Genomic DNA, 19,777 nt, shown 5'->3' on the forward strand with positions numbered 1-19,777 from the left:
GCCTCTTTCTGAGAGGAGACAGGCCATTTATTAAATGCAGAAGTGTCAAATCCAAATCCTTGAATAAGAAGAGCAGATCTTGATGCCTTGGGGGGGGCAGAAGGCAGTTGAGATTTATAAAGTGGAACAAATTGTCAAGGGAACTCTTGGGAGAGGTAATTAGGCAGGGAAAATGGGAGGGGCAAGAGAGAGGAAAGGTGGGGGGTGGCGGTGTTGTTTTAGTTAGGGTTTTACTGCTGTGAACAGATACCATGGCCAATGTAAGTCTTCTAAAGGACAACATTTAATTGGGGCTGGCTTACAGGTTCAAAGTTTCAGTCCATTATCATCAAGGTGGGAGCATGGCAGCATCCAGGCAGGCATGGTGCAGAAAGAGCTGAAGAGTTCTATATCTTCATCTGAAGGCTGTTGATGGAAGATTGGCTTCCAGGCAGCTAGGATGAGGATCTTATAGCCCACAGCCACAGTGGCATACCTACTCCCAACAAGGTCACGCCTACTCCAACAGGGCCACATCTTCTAATAGTGCCACTCCCTGGGCTGAGCATATGTAACCATCACAGATGTTATTATTTATTAATTAGATTAAAAATAGAAAAAGTAGAAAGAAGTCATACATACACATGAGAGAGAGAGAGAGAGAAGAAGAAGAAGAAGAAGAAGAAGAAGAAGAAGAAGAAGAAGAAGAAGAAGAAGAAGAAGAAGAAGAAGAAGAAGAAGGAGAAGAAGAAAACCTTTGAGTTACTTGCATCATGGGAAAGTAAATCATTTCTTGGAAAGAGGTTACCAGAAGAGCACTGGTATAGCCAACAATGGTATGGCCTTTCCTGATGCAGAAGGTGGGGATGCCATGTAAGGGACGCCCTTTACCTTGAAGAGGATGTCTAGTGTCTGTGGATGCTTGCCCAGCTTTGGGTATGTATTAATAGGGAGGAGGCAGGAGTCCGGGAGTAAGGCTAAGGCTGGAATCCTGCAGGAGGAGTGAAAAGGGAGAGGCAGCACTAATGATTTACAGCAATGAACAAGAAGTTAAAGGATCAGAGAGACTTGCAAATATGGGTACCTGTGTCTTGCCCCCCCCCAACCCCAATTAGGCTTTATCTAATTGTTCCGAGAAGGTCTTGGGCCATGATAGCTATAGAAGGTGTGGATAACCATCTTCCAGGGAAAAGATGTCAGTTTAAATGACTCTTATTTTGCTGCAAGGAACCACTGGGGACCCACAGGAGTAAAGGACTTGAATCCAAAGCTCTATAACACTAGAATCCTGGCATTGAGAGTATGGATTCTGTAATCAAGGTTCTGGGGAGAGGGAGAGAGAAAAAAAATAGCAGAAACTTAGTGGAAGAAGAATCATTTCTATAGCCGAGGAGAGAAGAAGAGAGAAAACAAAGAGCCCCAGAGGAAGGAGCTGGCCAGGAGAGGCTGGAAAGGTGGTTAACACTGTTGGGGGCATTGGTGGGCGAGGCAGGGCTGGCTGGGGAAAGGCTTGTGGTTGACATTGGAGAATGACTTTAGAAATATAGAAGCTTACTGGTTTTCAGATTTGTGGGTCAGACTGGCATGTCCAGCAAATCCCATGCCTTCATATGCTTACCAGTGCTGTGACTTTGCACATAGTGACTTCTTCTTCTTCTTCTTCTTTTTTTTTTTTTTGGTCCTCAGTTTTCTTGTCTGTAATGTGCATGATGCTGGTGCTACCTGATGGGATCATCACAAGCTTAAAGAAGATCATGCACACAGAGCATGCAAAGTCTGGTGCTTCTATTTTGCCTTTTATTATTATGTTTTTGTTGTATGTTGTGCATGGTAATTTTTGAGGTTCAGTTTTAATAGTGTGTTAGAAGTAGGTTCTAGGGTTGGGGAGATGGTTCAGTGGTTAAGAGCACTGACTGCTCTTCCTGAGGACCCAAGTCCAATTCCCAGCCACTTCGTGGTGGCTCACAACCACCTGTAATGGGATCCAACGCTCTTTTCTGATGTGTCTGAAGATATAGAGTACTCAAATACATAAAATAAATAAACAAATATTTAAAAATACATGAAGTAGGTACTAGGGTTTATAAGTTATGTTTGGACTTCTGTGACTCAAACCACTGCCCAAACAACAACCTAATCGCACTAAGTTGATTTGGTGCTTGGCTCTAAGGGCATCCTCTCAGAGCGAGGAAGAACATCTCCGACATCGAAGGATGAAGTGGTACATGTGCCCCTTGTGGGACACAGTGCATCAGAAGCTGCACCTTTGGAAGGAAGGGGAAAGAGAGTCAAGAGCCAGGGAGCAGTGGGAAATGAAGGGGGACCCTGGGTCCTTGTACCTTAGAAGCACTCTTTGGACCACAGATGCCCCGGAACCACAGCAAGTAAAGGGCTCAGGGGTCATACTCAGAGGTTGTGACAGACAAGTATTCTGGCCCCAGCTGTCAGCTGCCACTTTTGAGGTTCCCTTATCCCATCGATGTGCCTGTCAACGCCACAGGGTGTCACTCTTAGGCCGTGCTCATTTAGTTGTGACCGGTTTCTGAGAAGGGTGTCTTCACTGTTTGCTAACCCCAGACTCTTCCTGCAGATTCTCTCCCTACGCTGGCATAGTGTCCCATAATGGTGTCAATATGAAGGTATGTGAGGTCGTATGGTGTGAGTATGTGTCTGAGCAATGTTTGTATGCACACCCAGTTGTCCATGCTTCAAGGGTGACATTTCTCAGGACTGTTTTCTGAATCACCTTCTACTTGGTGCTTCAGACACATGGTTGTCTAAGGAAGTGACCTGATGATTTTCCTTTTTACAGCATTAGTTTCAGAGCCATGGCAGCTGGGAAACAAGCCTGTAAAACCTGCAGCAAATGTCTATTTTGCTTTACAATTTATTTATCTATCAAAGCTCAAGAGCAATTTTTAAATCGTTTTGTTTTTATTTATTTATCTTATTTATTTATCAAACTTATTGGTGCCAAACCCAATTAAATTAATGGGGTTTAGAAGAAAAAAAAACGAAGATCAAGAATATTCATGGCATGCAAGTTCTAAATCTCAACAGCTGTCCAGAGGAGGAAAATGGAGGAGAGAGGGAAACATAAGCCTACCGGTATGGAGCTCCGGCTCATGGGGGAAGGGACGTTAGAGAAAGAGTAAGAGATCCCCAAATGTTGGTGGAGTTTAAACTATACCACATTTAGAAAAGAGACAGAAAGAAGAAAATAATACTTTTCTGGATAGTTAGAAAAGTGGGCAGATTTAAGAAGCCGCGTAGCTGAAGCCCTGTGTACGGCTGCATAAGGGGGCAGGGATTCTGAGAAGGAAAAAGCACAGTATCTCATTAAAGGAGGGATTGCTCTGTCTATCTCAGTATGGCTTCATGTGAACCTGCCTTCCAGGGCGTGCTCCCGCCTTCCACGGTGTGCTCCCTCGGCCAGGTGACCCATCTGGCTCAACTGGAGTACTAGGTCAGAAGTTGTGTTCTTCTGATCAGAATTTGTTCCCTTTTAATTTTCATGGTTTTATTTTACGTGAATGAGTGTTTTGCCACGTATGTCTGTATAACATGTGTATGCTTGGTTTCTGTGGAGGCCAGAAGATAGGGCTAGGTCTTTTGGAACTGGAGGTACAGATGGTTTTGAGCCACCTTGTGGGTAATGGGAGTCAAACCTGGTCACCTGGAGAAGGAGCCAGTGTTCTTATCTGCTGAGCTGTCTCTCCGGCAGCCACAAGTTTTCTTCCTTCCTTCTTTCCTTTCCTTTCCTTTCCTTTCCTTTCCTTTCCTTTCCTTTCCTTTCCTTTCCTTTCCTTTCCTTTCCTTCCTTCCTTCCTTCCATCCTTTCTTCCTTTCTTTTTCTTTCAGTGTCATGATCAGACTATTACACCTAGCAATCAACACCATGGGTAAAAAAGGTCTACAGTAAAACCTTTTGTTGGAAGGCGTTACACTTTCCATAGAACAGAAACTAAAATAACCTATTATACAGTTAGTCACAAATACCATCTTGTAGTGTTTGCCCACACACATGAGTACTGCCTAAAATGTCTTCTTCGTAGCAGCGAGGCCCTGCCACCACTGCGCTTGGCTGAGTTCACAAATCTGTTGTAACCTGTAGCTTCCCTGTGGCTTCTCTGGCTCTGCTCTCCTGCTAAGCTTTGTTTCTTGGCTGTATTGAGAACCTCCATAGCTACTTCTGCTGCTGGAACCTCCATAGGCACCTTGGTTTTGTGGTTTAGCAAAGTACTGGCCTCTGCCACCATAAAGGCATGAGCTCCTGCCTCCAGAGTTTCCTCCCCTCATCAGTCCAAATTATGAAGACTGGTTGTTGTAACTGTCAAATCATTGTAGCTTTCACCGCCTCCAAAACTGCTTCCATCATTGCCAAACCCATCATAGCCATCCCCCTGCCACCATATCCACTACCACTGCTGTCACCAAAGCCACCATGACCACTGAAGTTCCCTCCTAGACCATAATTGTCATTGCCATCAAAACTGCCTCCATGACCACTACCAAAGTTTCCAGAACCACTTCGACCTCTCTGGCTGGATGAAGCACGGGCCATCTCTTGCTTCGACAGAGCCTTTCTTACTTCACAGTTGTGGCCATTCACAGTACGGTATTTCCGAGTAACAATCTTATCTACGGAGTCATGGTCATCAAAGGTGACAAAAGCAAAGCCCCCTTTTTCCCCACTGCGTCTGTCAGTCATAATTTCTATCACTTTAGTTTTTCCCAACTGCTCAAAATAATCTTGTAGGTGATGTTCTTCCGTTTCTTCTTTAGTACCGCCAACAAAGATCTTTCTCAGTTAAGCAGGCATCTGGTCTCTGAGAGTCTTCTCTTGAAGACTCTCTCGGGTTCCACAACTCTTCCATCCACCGTGTGTGGTCTTGAATTCATGGCAGCATCCACTTCCTCCAGAGTGACGTATGTGACAAACCCAAAGCCCCTGGGTCTCTTGGTGTTTGGATCTCTCATTACCACACAGTCGTGAGTGTTCCCCATTGCTCAAAATGGCTCCTCAGACTCTCGGCTGTTGTTTCGAAGCCCAGCCCAATAAAGAGCTTCTGCAGCTGTTCCGGCTCCTTGGGAGACTCTGACTTAGACGTGACCACGGGGCAGTGAGAGCCTTCAGCAATGTTTCCTCGGCAGCACGAAAGAGCAGAAAGCCACAAGTGTTTTTCTTAATGGGCCTTTATTGCTACTCTAACATTCTCTACTCTGAATAAGTAACCCTAAAATCATTTAGAAACCAGATTAAGGACCAGTGTCCCCAAACAATTCTGGGACCTGTAGCAAGAATGAGTCTGTCATGAGGCCTGAGAATATTTCTGACTTCCAGCCGAGAAAGAGACACTTTAGGGTCTTTTTCTTTAGTTTTCTTTAGGGTCTTTTTTTTTTTTTTTTTACACATTTAGGTGAGTGGACCAATCTCTACTTCCTGTTCTTATCATTCCTCTCCAAAGTTGCCATTATATGACTGATCTGGCTTTTCCAGATGAATATGGATGTCAGGTGTAGCAGATGGGGTACTCTATCCAGTGGGCTGTCCAAAAGATCCCCCAAATCCATCGCTTGTTTTATTTGTATAACTGTCAGATGTAGGGAGGAAAAGAAATCTTTGTGTAGTTCATGGAAAGAGATGTCTGTGTTTCTTGCACTAAAATCACATTTGTCTTGATTATTTTCTTCTTTTTTTTAATTCTTTTTTAAAAAAAATTTTGGATGTGTGTTCTTGTCACTTATACGTCTTTCATTAAATTAAATTGAATACTTAAATTAATTGTGAATAGTTAAACTCAAAAGTAATAATTAGCAAAAACAAGAATAAAAGCTAACTCGGAAAGACCTATAAAAATGGATTCCTTGTTATAAATACTATTTTTGTTTGTTTTGCTCAGGACTCAGTGTGCTTCTTCACTCTGAAGACTCATCATGTCTTTCTCCAATTCTGGGGTCTTCTCAGTCATTCTCTCTTTGAATCTGTCTCTCTCTCAGTCTTTTGGTCTCTCTCCTGGGATCTGGTGGAGGTACACTGGACTAACCCTGCCAACAATGTCTCTGAATGAGTCCTGTTACCTCCTGTCATCTCTTTGTCATTGGAGGCCACATTCTGGGGGATGCTCCCGCTCCTCTAACGTTCTCTGCTTCAGCTGAACTCACCATTCACTCGCCTCTGACATTCTTAACTCGCTTGACTTCACTTTCCATTTATGGAACTGCGTTTTCCTCACAGCCGTTGCCTGTGCTGGAAACCATTTATCCTTTTGTCTGAGTATCCACTCCCTTCGTCTGTTTCTTTGTTCTAACCTGGCTTTTGTAAGTCAGTTTTTGGGTGACTGCTGCTTCTAATTTTGCACCACCATTGACTTCTTTGGGATTCTGCTTGTTTTCTTTCATAATTCTCATCCCTTGGTTTGTACTTTTTGTTATGTGAACTATTTTTTTTCCCCAACCATTTAAAAGAGACCTTTCCTGAATCCTGCAGTCAAGAGAACCTCCTTGTGAAGAGGAGCCTTTGCATTTGCTTCTCCTGAAGTCTCGGGAACTCATGGTCTAGGCCCATATGCATTTTCTGTGCTACCCCCACGTACACTTCAGTGGTGAGGGTGTTGAGGCCTGGTGTTTTCCAGGACTCAATGAGGTGAAAGGTGTGACTGGAACGACAAGGAAGTAAGATGTTTTGCGGCCCCCTGTACAGAAGCTGCTGCCTTTCTAGACTTTATGAAGGGACTTGTGTCCAGCTCCTTCTTATAAACAGGCTCAAGATCAAGTTTTCTGTCTCGGGGAGGCCTCAGTTTTGAGCCCTAAATGCCTAGGCTAACCTACAGCAGTCTGTGGCATTTGCTCTCACCTCGGGCCTTGGGTTTGGCTTCTCCTTTTTCTTAACCCCCGAGACTTTCCCTTCCTCTCTTAAAGTTTAAGGACATTTGTTAAGCTATTTCTTTTTTTACGTATCTTGCAGGGTGTGTATGGGAGAGTAGCTTTGGAGAGCACACCATGTTGCTGGGTGCTTTGCTACGTCCACTAGCTTCGTTTTGTGTTTGGAAATCTCTAGTAGAGGTTGTCATACTTCTCAGATGTTCTTTGAGCACCTGGAAGACAGGATGCTGGCAGATCAGCTCTCACGTACCGGACATAGATGCTGATGGACAATACACCACTTCAGTCTTGGCTTTAGCACCCTCTGACTACAATTCTGAGCATGGTCCTGAATCATATTTATCAGCAAGCACAGATTAAAAACAACTTACAAAGAGTTAAGAATATGAAATGAATGGGCATATTCAGAACATACAGTGACATTTGAGGCTTCTAGAAAAACTTGGGTTTTTATATAGTATATATAAAAACATATACACAATATGTAAATACGTATTTGATATAGACATAATATGTAATATATTTTAGGATTTATTTATTTATGTATGTATATGTGTGTGAGTCTGCATGAACATATGTGTGCCATGTGCACGTGGGTAACCATGGAATCTAAAAGAGAGTGTTGGGTCCCTTGGAATTGGAATTATAGGTGGTCATGAGCCACCTAATGTGGGAACTGAACTCAGATCCTAGGTAAGATCAGTATGCTCTCTTCCCCACTGAGCCATCCCTCTAGATAGACTTCTTTATAATTCTTATTGCAACCCAAGGTTTTAATTGTATGCAATTTTGAGGCTGAAAATTTAGAGAGTACAAGAAAAAGTCTCGAGACCAGGCTAAAGATGAGGCTCACACATGTGGGGGAAAACTCTGGGCCAGGTGTCAGCACACAACTCTAGTGCATGTCTGCAAGGGAGGAGTGGAGTGGCCTCCTCATGGCTGGCCGGCCAGTTGCCTGCTTTTTAGTTTGCCTGGGCTTTGGGGACAAACAGCCAGGGACCAATCAGAACAACTCCTGGGCTCTGGGGATAGACAGCCAGGGACCAATCAGAACAACTCCTGGGCTCTGGGGACAGACAGCCAGGGACCAATCAGAACGACTCATCACAGCCCCTCTAGATTCTTGCCCTGACTAGACAGGCTCTCTTACTTCCCATTCAATGACTCTAACTTTTTATTAGCCTGCAAGTTTTTTTCTTATCTGTAAGAGGGGTAAGAATAGCCCCCTCTTAAAAAGCAACAGTGCAGATTACATAATAGTACTGTAACGTCTTTCAAACATGTTAGCTACTATGACATTTTTTGGCTTCGAAGAATTTGGTTTTAAGTTGTTTGATAGCGAACAAAATCTGTACTTTGTTTTGTTCGGGAGGAATGATATCTGTGGACTTTGGGGTTCAGCAGGTACCTGGTGGAATTTCCAAGTTCAGAACAAGGAACTGAATAGACATATGCAGGGGAGAGCAGTAGCAGAGAGAGAAAGATATGCTTTCAAAGGTAGAAGAGGATCAGAGAAGGGAGGACATTTTAGAAGCTGAAAGGGTCATCCCAGGATTAGATTTTTGGAAGTCATTTGAACAGGGTGGCATATTTTTGGTGTGCGCTCTCTGTAAGCATGAAGTTTATAATCAACCATGGGTTGGTCATCCCCAGATTCTCTGGAGTGCTCTGCACCTTCAACAGTGGCTCCAGTCAGTTCTCTCTGGCCTTGGCTGAGGGTGTGGGGTGTGCGGTATGTGAGTGAGGGTGTGTGGCCTTCATCATTGCCAGTTTTTTCTTTTGGGTTAATTCTCCCACCTTTGCCAGAGGCTTCCCTGACCTTGCTCTCTGCCCAACTCCCCTGAGTCAGTTACACTCTGTAACTCAGCCTGGCTGGCCTAGACCTCACTATACAGTCTAGACTTAACCTTAAATTCAAGGCAACCCTCTGGACTCAGCCTCCCAGGAGTACTGGGATTACAGGGGTAAGTTCCCACATGCTCCTACAGCTAAGTGCTAGATAGAGTGCTTTGTCAGCCATTTATATTTTTCAAAGTAACCTTTAGCAAGCAAATTAGATCTTACAGTTAGATCGCAGATAAACTGCACTTAAAGAGTTCTTCTGTTTATAATTGTTTTTCCAGCCCCCTGACCCTGCCTCTACTCATGTTCGGTCCCTTAGTAATTCCTTTCTCTTCTTAGTATCACACAGCAATGTTCTATGTCCTGGAATCAGACCATAGCAACTGTGTAAGATTCCTTCAGAGCACAGGGGAGCTTTCTCTGCTGTTCCTCTAGACAGGTACCATTTGTCCCTGACTTCTGGAAATAAACTAAGGAGAAAGGAATTTCTTATATTTTCCCCCAAATCCTTACCATTGTGACACCAGCTGTTGCTGTGGTTGCAAACAGATGCCAAGGGGGTTGAGGTATGGGGATTTCTCTGGGGAGATGGAATTTTAATAGAAAGACATTTCTACCTCCCCTTTGACCTACTTAACGCCATGTGACACCCCTTTCTTCAGCAGGAAAGCTCAGATTGCAACAGTAAGGAACTGATGATGTCAGCAATGGACAAGCCTGGTTTTCTAAGCTTTCCTACATCCTTGTGTGGGGAGAGAAAGATGGGAGTTGAAGTCCAGACTGACCTTGTCTGTTTTCTACCCCATGCAGGAGCAAGAATTCTGTCTTTTTCAGTGATGAGGAAAGGTGTTCTCTCTGGTCCCCAGGAAGTGACAGGAAGGCTGAGTGTTCTGCCTTCCTATGTGCCCTTGCTCAGACTGACATCACCTCTGTCTACCGGCTGAGTGAGTGCTCTTTAGACCCCAGGGAAAGTCCAGGCTTCTAAAGACCAGAAAGGAACCCAGAGTCAGGAGTAGACTTCTCTTCATTTTATTCCTGTCTGGGAATTTGGGGCGGCAATCACTACCCACTGGATGGCCTGGTTCTTATGTGATTAGCAGTTTCCAACCTGTAGATTTTAGAGCTCTCTGGATCGTGTACATAGTTACCTGACAACTATGACATGTGATAAAGCCAAGTTGCCTTCACCATGGGTGGTCAGCCTGATTGGTCTTTCATCCCAAGGAAGGAAAGAACTTCCTGAGTCATGGCTAAAGGTCACATGGCTGACTAGGTACCAAATCACACATCATGTAGATAATTGGAAGGAGACCACAGAGATAATCTCCCCTTATTGTATGGATTAGGAAACCGAGGCCCAGGAACGTTAGTACCTGAACCAGGATACCTACTAGCCAAGACAGCCCATTTTATCATCCCACTCCAGATACAGGATGATCCTGGGTAGTTGGATATATCAGTCTCAGGAGTGGATCTGCCTTGCTTAGAGCAATTTTTGGCAATGCTGAATGAATGAATGCATGCATGAACAGACAAACGATAATAATTTCCTTACAATGGGAAAGGCCCATTGCTTTATAGAGGAAGTACAGTACAGTTACTCTCATGAGTGTTGCCTATGAACGGTTATTTTTCTTTCACCACTTGGGTGATGGTATCTAGCTCTGAGAGACTGAATTAGCTGGTTGCCATTTCATAGGGATAGCCAGATATTCTCCACAAGGGACTCTCAGACCAGTTCCTTGAAAGAGAGGGAATTGGAGGCTTTCTTCACAAATAGGAAGACTTTGCGAGGAGCGCAAACCACAGATATCAGCCGTAAGCCCTAGAAAGCTTTCTTGTTGTAGCAGATCTGACAGACTTGGGCAGGAAGCTGGAGCTGTGAGGCCCTCCTGGAAAGGGGAGCAGACCTCTGAACACCAAGGAGTACTCGTTCTGGGAGCAGGAGGGGAGCAATGGTTGGTGATAGACTTGAATCAAAAGGGTCAGCAATATGGTGATATAGAGTGACCTAATACTAGGTCTGTCCTTTATCTCTGCCCAGGTGAGTTTGCATCCATCCAGAATCTTCAGAATGATCTGAGTGGTGAGTAGTAGACATCATAGCAAGCCCCACCGCCTGTCCTCAGGTCAGCTTATCTATTCTCTTATCAGGAGCTGACTGCCCTAGTTACTGCCTCAGGGGTGCTCAATTCTGCCTGTCCTTACAGCATCTCAGCCTGAGGGCTTCAGGGAGGCCAGGTCTGGTGGGACCTGGATGGAGCAGCAGACCATGGGCTCCAGACGTTCCAGCAGTTCTCTAGATTCCAGCCACGAGGATGAGCTCATCTCTGCCTCCTCAGACAGCTATCACCTTCCAGAGCCTGATGACCTCGATGACCCGGAACTGTTCATGGATCTAAGCACTAGCCTAGAAGAGGATGAGGTGGAGCACTTTGCTCCCATCTTGGCTTTTCTAGATCATGAAGGCTACACTGACCACTTTAAGAGCCTCTATGATTTCTCCTTCTCTTTTCTAACTTCCTCCTTTTACAGTTTCTCTGAGGAGGACGAGCTAGTGGCCTACCTAGAGACTTCAAGGAAGTGGGCCAAGATGAGCCACATGATGTGGGCCCATGCCAGGCTCTGCTTCCTCCTGGGCCGGCTAAGTATCAGGAAGACCAAACTTTCCCAGGCCAGGGTATACTTTGAGGAAGCCATTCGAGTTCTTGATGGGGCATTTGAGGACCTCTCCCTGGTGGCTGCTCTGTATATTAACTTGGCAGCCATCTACCTGAGGCAGAGGCTAAGACATAAAGGGCCAACTTTGCTTGAAAAGGCAGGTGCTCTGCTGGCCTGCCTGCCAGACCGTGAGTTCAGTGCCAAGAATGAGCTTGATGTAGTGTCTTATGTGCTTCGCCAAGGGATCGTGGTTGGAAGTGGCCCTCTGGAGGCTAGGTCCTGCTTCCTGGCCATCCGGTTGCTCCTGAGTCTTGGCCGACATGAGGAAGTTCTGCCATTTGCAGAACGTCTGCAGCTCCTTTCTGGACATCCTACCGCTTCGGAGGCTACAGCCACCATGTTGAGTTCTCTGTATGACAAGAAATATCTTCCTCATCTTGCAGTGGCCTCTGTTCAGAAACGTGGTCCCCAGAGTGCCCGGGGGATATCTGTTTCCATTTGGCAGACCTATTTGGTTCTCCAGAATGCCACTAAGATCCTGGGTGTTCCTTCATCAAGCTGGTGTGAAGTTTCTGCACTGGCTTGCCCAACCCTCAGGCAGGCCCTGGCTGCCTGTGAGGAACAGACTGACCTGAACATCCAGAGGACTTTGTGTCTCATCCTGTCCAAAATGTACCTCCAGCACAGGTCTCCCGATGGTTCTGTCTACTACCTGAGCCAGGCCCATGTGTTAGGGAAACTACTGGGTGAAGAGGAAGCCTTTGAATCTTCTCTCTGTCTGGCATGGGCTTATCTCTTAGCCAGGCAGACGAAGAAGGCTTTGGAGATCCTTGAACCACTACTGTGTTCCTTGAGGGAGACAGAGTGTGTGACCCAAAGGGGAGTGGTCCATAACCTCCTGGGACTTGCATTTCAAGATGAGGGCCGGACAAACAGGGCAGCCAAGAGCTATCTCCGAGCTTTGGTCAGAGCTCGGGAGATGGGGAACATACGAAACCAGGCTGTGTCTGTGGCCAATCTTGGTCACTTGACCCTCAAGTCCTGTATGCAGCAGTCAGCCAGGGGTTATCTACTGCAGGCTGTCCAGCTGTATTTCGAACTCGAAGCCAGCAAGGAGACAGACATGGAATTGGTACAAGTGCTACTCTGGTTGGGCCAAGCTCTGGTGTCTGGACAGCAAGTGGTCCACAGTCGCCTTTGTTATGAAATGGCATTATTGTTTGGCTTAAGACACCGACACCTAAACAGTGAGTATGCCCATATTGCTGGGAGCATTAGAAAATATATATTGGTGCATGCTATGCCAATATCTCATTCATGTCCCTGCTTTATGTTCAGGTCAGCTTCAGGTCACCAAATCCCTCTGCCATTTCTACAGCTCGGTGTCCCCAAACCCCGATGCGTGCATTACCTATCATGAACACTGGCTGGCCCTGGCTCAGCAACTCAGGGACCGGGAGATGGAGGGGCGGTTACTGGAGTCTCTTGGGCAGCTTTATAGGAACCTGAATACATCCAGGTGAGTCCCTACTTTAGGGAGGAATGGTATTCTTTCTCTCAAGAAGGCAAGTTCAGATGCACACAGTACATAAATAATATGTTGGGAAACCACAGGTCCTGGAGCTGTCAGACATCCCTACCCATTGGTTGGAAGTTCTATGGCCTTGGGCAAGTTATATTTTGGTTTTCTCATCAGTCAGAGGAGGATGGTAATGTCATTCATCTTATAGTACCTATGTGAGAAGTGAATGGTTTAAAGTCCCTGAAATGTAGACAGTCTCTGTAAGGGTTACTACTTTCACTTGTGTGTTTCCAGTCTATACTGACTGGCTGAGAGTGCATAATTCAAAGGGGCCAGTTAAACTGTGGACCATGGTTCTTTCAGGAGGTCTTCACTGTTTAAAGACAGTAATTTGAGAAAGGGCACAGAGTATTTATAAATGCATGAAGCAGGGGTACAATTTTTTTGTTTTTGTTTTTTGATAAAAAAAATACTTAACTAGGACCTCATCTTTAAAATAGAATGGGGACTTAGGAAGTCAAGTCTGCTTTTACCTGTCCTCAGAATAAATACACATGGGCAGAAGGGTAGACTTAGCACTTGGTTGTGTGAAGAAACTGTATACTACCACTTTCTTTTGTGATTGACTTGTTGGTGCTTGTCTTAGTCAGGGTTTTATTGCTGTGGATACCATGACCATGGCAACTCTTCTAAAGAAAATCATGTAATTGAGGCTGGCTTATAGTTCAGAGGTTTAGTCCATTGTCATCATAGAGGGAAGCATGGCAGTGCGCAAGCAGAAATGGTGCTGGAGAAACAGCTGAGAGTTTTACATCTGAATCTGCAGGCAGCAGGAAGAGAATGAGACACACTCAGCCTGGCTTGGCTCTCTGAGATCTCAAAGCCCACCTCCAGTGAGACACACTTCCTCCAATAACATCACACCTACTCTGCCAAGGCCACACCTACTCCAGAAAGGCCACACCCACTCCACCAAGGCCACACCTACTTCAACAAGGCTACGCCTCCCAATAGCTCCAGTCCCTATTGCCTATAGGGCCATTTTCATTCAAACCAGCACAGTGCTCTCTGAAAAACCTTCACTTTTGTAAAAGTATATCCCAAATATATCCAAGTATCTCTTATGCTACAGATACTCAAAGTCTCTTCACCCATGAACCTTGCCACCTGCCAAAGTTCTTTGCTTACACCAGTCTAGGGCCACCAGGATTCTCCTTTTCTGATGGTCAGCCTGCAGTTTTGTCTCTAACAAGTCTCATAAAACCACAGAGGTTTAAAAACCTCTCATTTCACTTTGCAACAGATCTGTGTCATAATGTTATGTTCATAATTCTTACTAAAATAGACTGGGGATTCTTGCTAGTTTTGATCAGAAAGACATTGTAGGGAATAATAGTTCAAGGCTAGCTTTTGCTTTTTAGACACTTCCCTAATTGGGGTTTCTGTTGCTAAGATGAAATATCATGATCAAAAGCAAGTTGGGGGAGGATAGGGCTTCCACATCATAGTCTGTTATTGAAGAAGTCAGGACAGAAACTCAAACAGAGGGAACCTAGAGGCAGAAGATGATGCAGAGGCCATGGTATTATGTACTGGTTTGTTCCTCATGGCTTTCTCCTTCTGCTTTTTTGTAGAACCCAGGCCTAGCAGCCTAGGGAATGGAACTACCCCAATAGGATGAGCTCTCCTCTATTAATTACAAATTCAGAAAATTCCCTACAGGCTTGCCTACAGCCCAATTTTATAAAGGCATTTTCTTAAGTGAGGCACCCTCCTCTCAGATGACTGTGTCAAGTTGACATGAAAGTAGCCAGCACTGGTACCATGGTAACCATGGGTATGTAGGCATCAGACAATAGTTAGTCAAATGGTGAACTCTCATTCTCTATGTATTCCTCCCCACTCACTGTATTTCTTTCTGTTCTTGTTCTAATACAAAAATCAGACATCTTCTGAGCTTCCTACCGCCTTTGCCTTTGGGGTCAGGGAGAGAATTTTGACTTATACAGCCTGTGGAGGCAAAGGAATTCCTGCCCAGCCCGTTCTGCCTGCATTCCTACACACTCTTGGAGTATGGATGCCTCTGGGCAGACCCAAAAGATAGGTTTCAGTGAAATTTTGAGATGAACCAGAACAGTGACATGCATCTTCTAACTGGACTTTAGGAAAGTCAGATTTGGAAAGCCTGAACAAGGATGCTGAGTTTACATCTGACTTGCCTCCTGTTACTGTGTTTGCTGTGTATTTTCAGTTTTAGATCATTCATGTGCCCAGCTACTACCTGCCGTCCTTTACTCTCAGCTCTGGTTTAGTTGTCAAAAATACTGCTGAGATTTTGGCAATGGGGTGGGGTAGAAGGGGACAGAGAGGAGAGTGGGTAGGCAGAAGGAGAGAGGGAGAGTATGAATTACTGTTCTTAGATGATGCAGGTGTTACAGAAAGACACGTGAATTGGGGGCCACAAGAAGACAGCAGCTACAAACTTGGACAAGTGGCTGCATTAGGAGTTTGGGAACCAAGTCCTGCTGTGACCTAATAACATGTCCCTAGCAAGCCACTTGTTTTGGTTGCTGTATTCATAGAGTCAGTTTGAGTCAGGAATCTTCCAATCTTCAGGTGCCATTCCAAATGTTCCCTTTGATCCTGACCTATGCAGTATTAGGTGTAAAACAGCATAGACCCCCTCTGTAGAAAGTACTTACCAATAAGAGACCACACATTGAATATACATTAGGACAAAGTGACTAGTCCTCAAATAAGGAATGTAGATCCCCCCTGAAATTAGTTACCTATAGTGAAAAAAAAAGAGCTAAATTAAACTAGCATTGAAGATTATAAATCAGAAACAAGGACCTTTTTGCTAGTTACTATGCCCCAAAATTTTCAGAAGTAAGTATTTAAAATTTAAAAAGTATCAACAAACATCTCATATATGTGAAAGATTATATATCATATTCTTTGTCTTAAGTTCTTAGTATAGTAAATACAATATACACATACCTTAGTTACATGAAGGATTATGATAAAACTTCTATACAATACAGTGTACTTTTTGCTTGCATTTTTATTTGAAGGTTATCACTATGAAATGATAAACTAGGATTTTTGAGGCTAAAATCTGTTTTATTGAAATCCATGTCATATTATCTCATATTTTCATACTAATAATATTTTAATAACCTTTCATATTTTGATCATGTTTTCCTGTTCCGTAAGTCTTCTTAGATTCTCTCCACTTTCCTACCTACCTGATTTTTTCTCTCTCTTCAAAAAAAAAAGAAAAAAAAAAAAAAAGAAAAAAAACCAAACCCAAAACCCCTAAGAAATAAAAACAAACAAACAAACAAAAGATTGATAACTCAATGAAAATGAAACAAAGGGTCCAAACCAAAAACCCAGTGGTTTTGTTTGTGCTGGGGCTGATGCACCCAGTGCGACTCCATTGGAGAAAAGTGATGTTCCATTTCCCGGTGGGTCTCATTTGGAGATAGCTTTACGGTTATGGGTGGAGCTTCTCTTTTCCCCTTCCTTCCATGTCAGTGATAGGATCTGTCCCCGAGAAAGCATTTTATTGCACCATAAGAGCCTTTCTGATGTGTCTATTGTTAAATGTTGGGGAGTCTCATAGTCAAGAACAAAAGCATCCAAAGTAACTGTCCCGCACAGCCACCCCTGTGCGAGCATGTGTGCTGCCCTTACAGGCTCCTATTCAAGCAGATATTGATCATTCAGGAACTTTTCATAACAGCATGTGAAGTTTGATCACATGCGATACGGCTGAGCCTTTACAATTTATTTTGCAGTCCAACACACATTTTAGTCTTTAGCATTCTCATGTAGCTGTGTTAAGTCTCATTGCTGTCAAACTGCCAATCATCTTCAGGGCCTCCCCCTTCAGTAGCCAGGGCTGCCCATTCTCCTCTCTCATCTAGTATTGGAAACCACAGACCTCCTGTGTATCTTGTTGATATTAGCTACAAGTGGGATCTGTTTTGTGTCTGGTTTCTTTCACATCCTACGATGCTTTCAAGTCTCATTTATGTCATGGGCCAGTGCTGCATTATTTTTACCCACTCCCCATCTGTTTATTTTCTGTGTAACATTATATGTGTGGAGGTCAGTCCCTTCCCTTCTTTAACTGGGTCCTGGGAATTGAACTTAGATTGTAAGGCTTGGCAACAAGAGCCTTTACCTGCAAAGCCATCTTGCTGGTCCACTAGTCATTTTTATCGCTGAACTATATTCTGTGGCTATGCCACGTTTGCTTATTCATTCTTTAGTTGATGGACATGTGGTTGTTTTTACTTTGCAGCTATGGTAACCAATGGGCATTTGATAGGGCTGTAGTTCACTTGAATACGAACTCACGAGTGGGATTTCAGAATTACAAGTGTTTGTATCTTTATACTTAAATGTTTGGAGAATTAGACTGTCTTCCAAAGAGCTTGCACCATTTGATAACCCTATAAGAACTGTGTGATGATGCCAGTGTCCCCCTATCCTCATTGTATTTGCTGTGGTATGGGTTTCATTTTGGCCGTCCTAGTGGGGTGAGATGGGATGGAATCTCATTTTTCCCATGGTGCTTTTCATCTGTGTTTCCTTAGTGACTGAACATGTTGAACATTGTTTCATGGGCTTTATATGTTTTTTAAAAAATGTTTGTACAAGTTATTTGCCAGTCTGTCTATCTGTCTGTCTGTCTATCTATCTATCCATCCATCCATCCATCCATCCATCCATCCATCCATCCATCCATCCATCCATCCATCCATCTATCTATCTATCTATCTATCTATCTATCTATCTATCTATCTATCTGTGTTAATTAGGGTTTTGCTGCTGTGAACAGACACCATGATCAAGGCAACTCTTATAAGTACAACATTTAATTGGGGCTGTTTTTCAGATTCAGAGGTTCAGTCCATTATCAACAAGGAGGGAACATGGCTGCAACCAGGCAGGCATAGTGCAGGAGGAGCTGAGTCCTACATTTTCATCTGAAGGCTGCTAGCAGAATACTGACCTCTAGGCAGCTAGTTCTAGGGTATTAAAACCCACAACCACAGTGACACACCTTCTCCAACAAGGAGGCCACACCTCCAAATAATGCCACTCCCTGGGCCAAGCATATACAAACTCACTCTCTCTCTCTCTCTCTCTCTCTCTCTCTCTCTCATTCATTTTAGACAGGGTTTCTTTGTATAGCTCTGGTTGTCCTGGAACTCCATCTGTAGACCAGACTGGCCCGAAACTCAGAGATCCTTCTACCTCAAGTGCTGGGCATATGCCACCACCACCTGGCCTTTGATCTATTTAAAACCAGGTCCTTTGCCTCTTTATTGCTAACTGTAAGACTTCATGTACTCTGGCTATGTGTGTTGCAGACATTTTATCCCAGTCTTGTTTTTTCGATTGCCTTGTGCAATGAGCTAGGCATGCTCTTTACGATGGTCAACCTTGGATGTCACTTTAAGGCAATTAGGAAAGCACATCTCTGGGGGCACCGGGGAGGAGATTCCAGAAGAGACTTAATTAAGCTGTGAAGGCCCACCACAACACAGAGGGTATCATCTCATAGGCTGGTGGTCCAGGTGAAATAAGGGCATGGGGGCATCAAATACTGTTCTCTGAGAATAACCAGCCCCTTTTATTGCTAAAGTTGGTGATAATCTTCAGTTTAGTTCCAAAGTCTCTCTTTGTCCTTATTTCTTTTTCTTGTCTACTAACTAGAGATCTGACACTTAAAAAAATCCTATAAAAAACTAATTTTCCATTTTTTTGTTCTCCACTAGGCCATTCTCTGGGTGGCTCTGCTTGCCTGTCTTCCCTGCTTCCTCTTCTTACTTTGGGTTGATTTGACTTCTCTTTGGCTAGGGTCTTAAGGCAGCATTGACTTGGAAGCTTTCTTATTTTCTAGTGTTAGGTATTCCCCCTGAGCTCTGCTTTATATCATCCTTCGAATTCTGGTATATTGTGCTTTTGTTTTTATTAATCTCAAAGTATTTTCTAATATCTTTGTGATTTCTCCTCTGACCTGTTGGTTATTTAGGAGTATTTTGAGATGAATTTCCCAGTTTTTTTTAAACTGTAACTGATGCCTAATTTGATTCCACTGTGTTGGGAATATATATTTTGTAGGAGTCTATTCCTCTCATGACACCGCACATAGTCTATTTGCAGGATGTTCTAGACTCTGTAGAAAAATATCCGTTTTGCTGCTGTTTGGTGTGACATTCTGTGTAGAGCTCTTTTAGGTCCAATTGGTTTGTTTTCTTATATTTTAATGGACTTTTACCTGGTTCTTTATTTTAATTTCCATTGTTATTGTTTGGTACTGGGGGTCCATTGGAGGCCATATGCATGTTGAATATGTGTTGACTGGCAGAACTATACCCACAGTCCCTGCTTTCCTTCTTACCTCCATGTCTAACTGTCCTATGTATTATTGAACATAGGTTATGAATATATCATTTTTTTTTTTTTTTTTTTTTTTGCTGAATTGTCTAAATCCTCTTCAGTCCTGATAGGCTGGTCTACACATCATTTTGGGTTCTGTCAAACACACACACACAGACACACACACACAGAGACACACACAGATGCACCGACAGACACACATAAGCATATGTGTAATCCATGTGTTTTCTGTCTATTGGCTGTCTTATCATGACAAAATGACTGACGACTGACATTGCTTCTAGTGTTTTTCTCAGTATCAGTGTCTGCCTCTACCTCCCTCCATAACTGTTGCATGGAATCTATTTCTATCTGCTTTTGCTTTCTCATACATCCTTGTGTCTAAAGTTGTGCATATACTCCGGTCATTTAAGACATCTGTTCTGCCAATGGTTAAGTAAGCACCCTCTTATGGGCGCCAGCAGATAG

General features: G+C 43.8%; 1 protein-coding gene and 1 pseudogene across 2 annotated transcripts in view; one reads left to right on the top strand and one right to left on the bottom strand.

The window, feature by feature from the left end:
• SH3TC2 (SH3 domain and tetratricopeptide repeats 2) overlaps positions 1-19,777 on the top strand; it is a 58,588-nt gene that overhangs the window by 21,722 nt on the left and 17,089 nt on the right. Inside the window, exons 9-12 of the mRNA XM_080919985.1 lie at positions 9,517-9,650; positions 10,751-10,792; positions 10,917-12,614; positions 12,706-12,886. Coding sequence (XP_080776111.1) covers positions 9,517-9,650; positions 10,751-10,792; positions 10,917-12,614; positions 12,706-12,886 — 2,055 coding nt within the window. The remainder of the gene's footprint in view (positions 1-9,516; positions 9,651-10,750; positions 10,793-10,916; positions 12,615-12,705; positions 12,887-19,777) is intronic.
• On the bottom strand, positions 4,015-7,121 carry LOC308423711 (heterogeneous nuclear ribonucleoprotein A1-like; annotated as a pseudogene). Its single transcript has 2 exons — positions 7,115-7,121; positions 4,015-5,125 (listed from the first exon to the last, which is right to left on the bottom strand). The product of its transcript is annotated as a heterogeneous nuclear ribonucleoprotein A1-like (transcript).

This window comes from Micromys minutus (genome assembly GCF_963924665.1).
Source record: "Micromys minutus genome assembly, chromosome: 8".
Taxonomy (NCBI): Eukaryota; Metazoa; Chordata; class Mammalia; order Rodentia; family Muridae; genus Micromys; species Micromys minutus.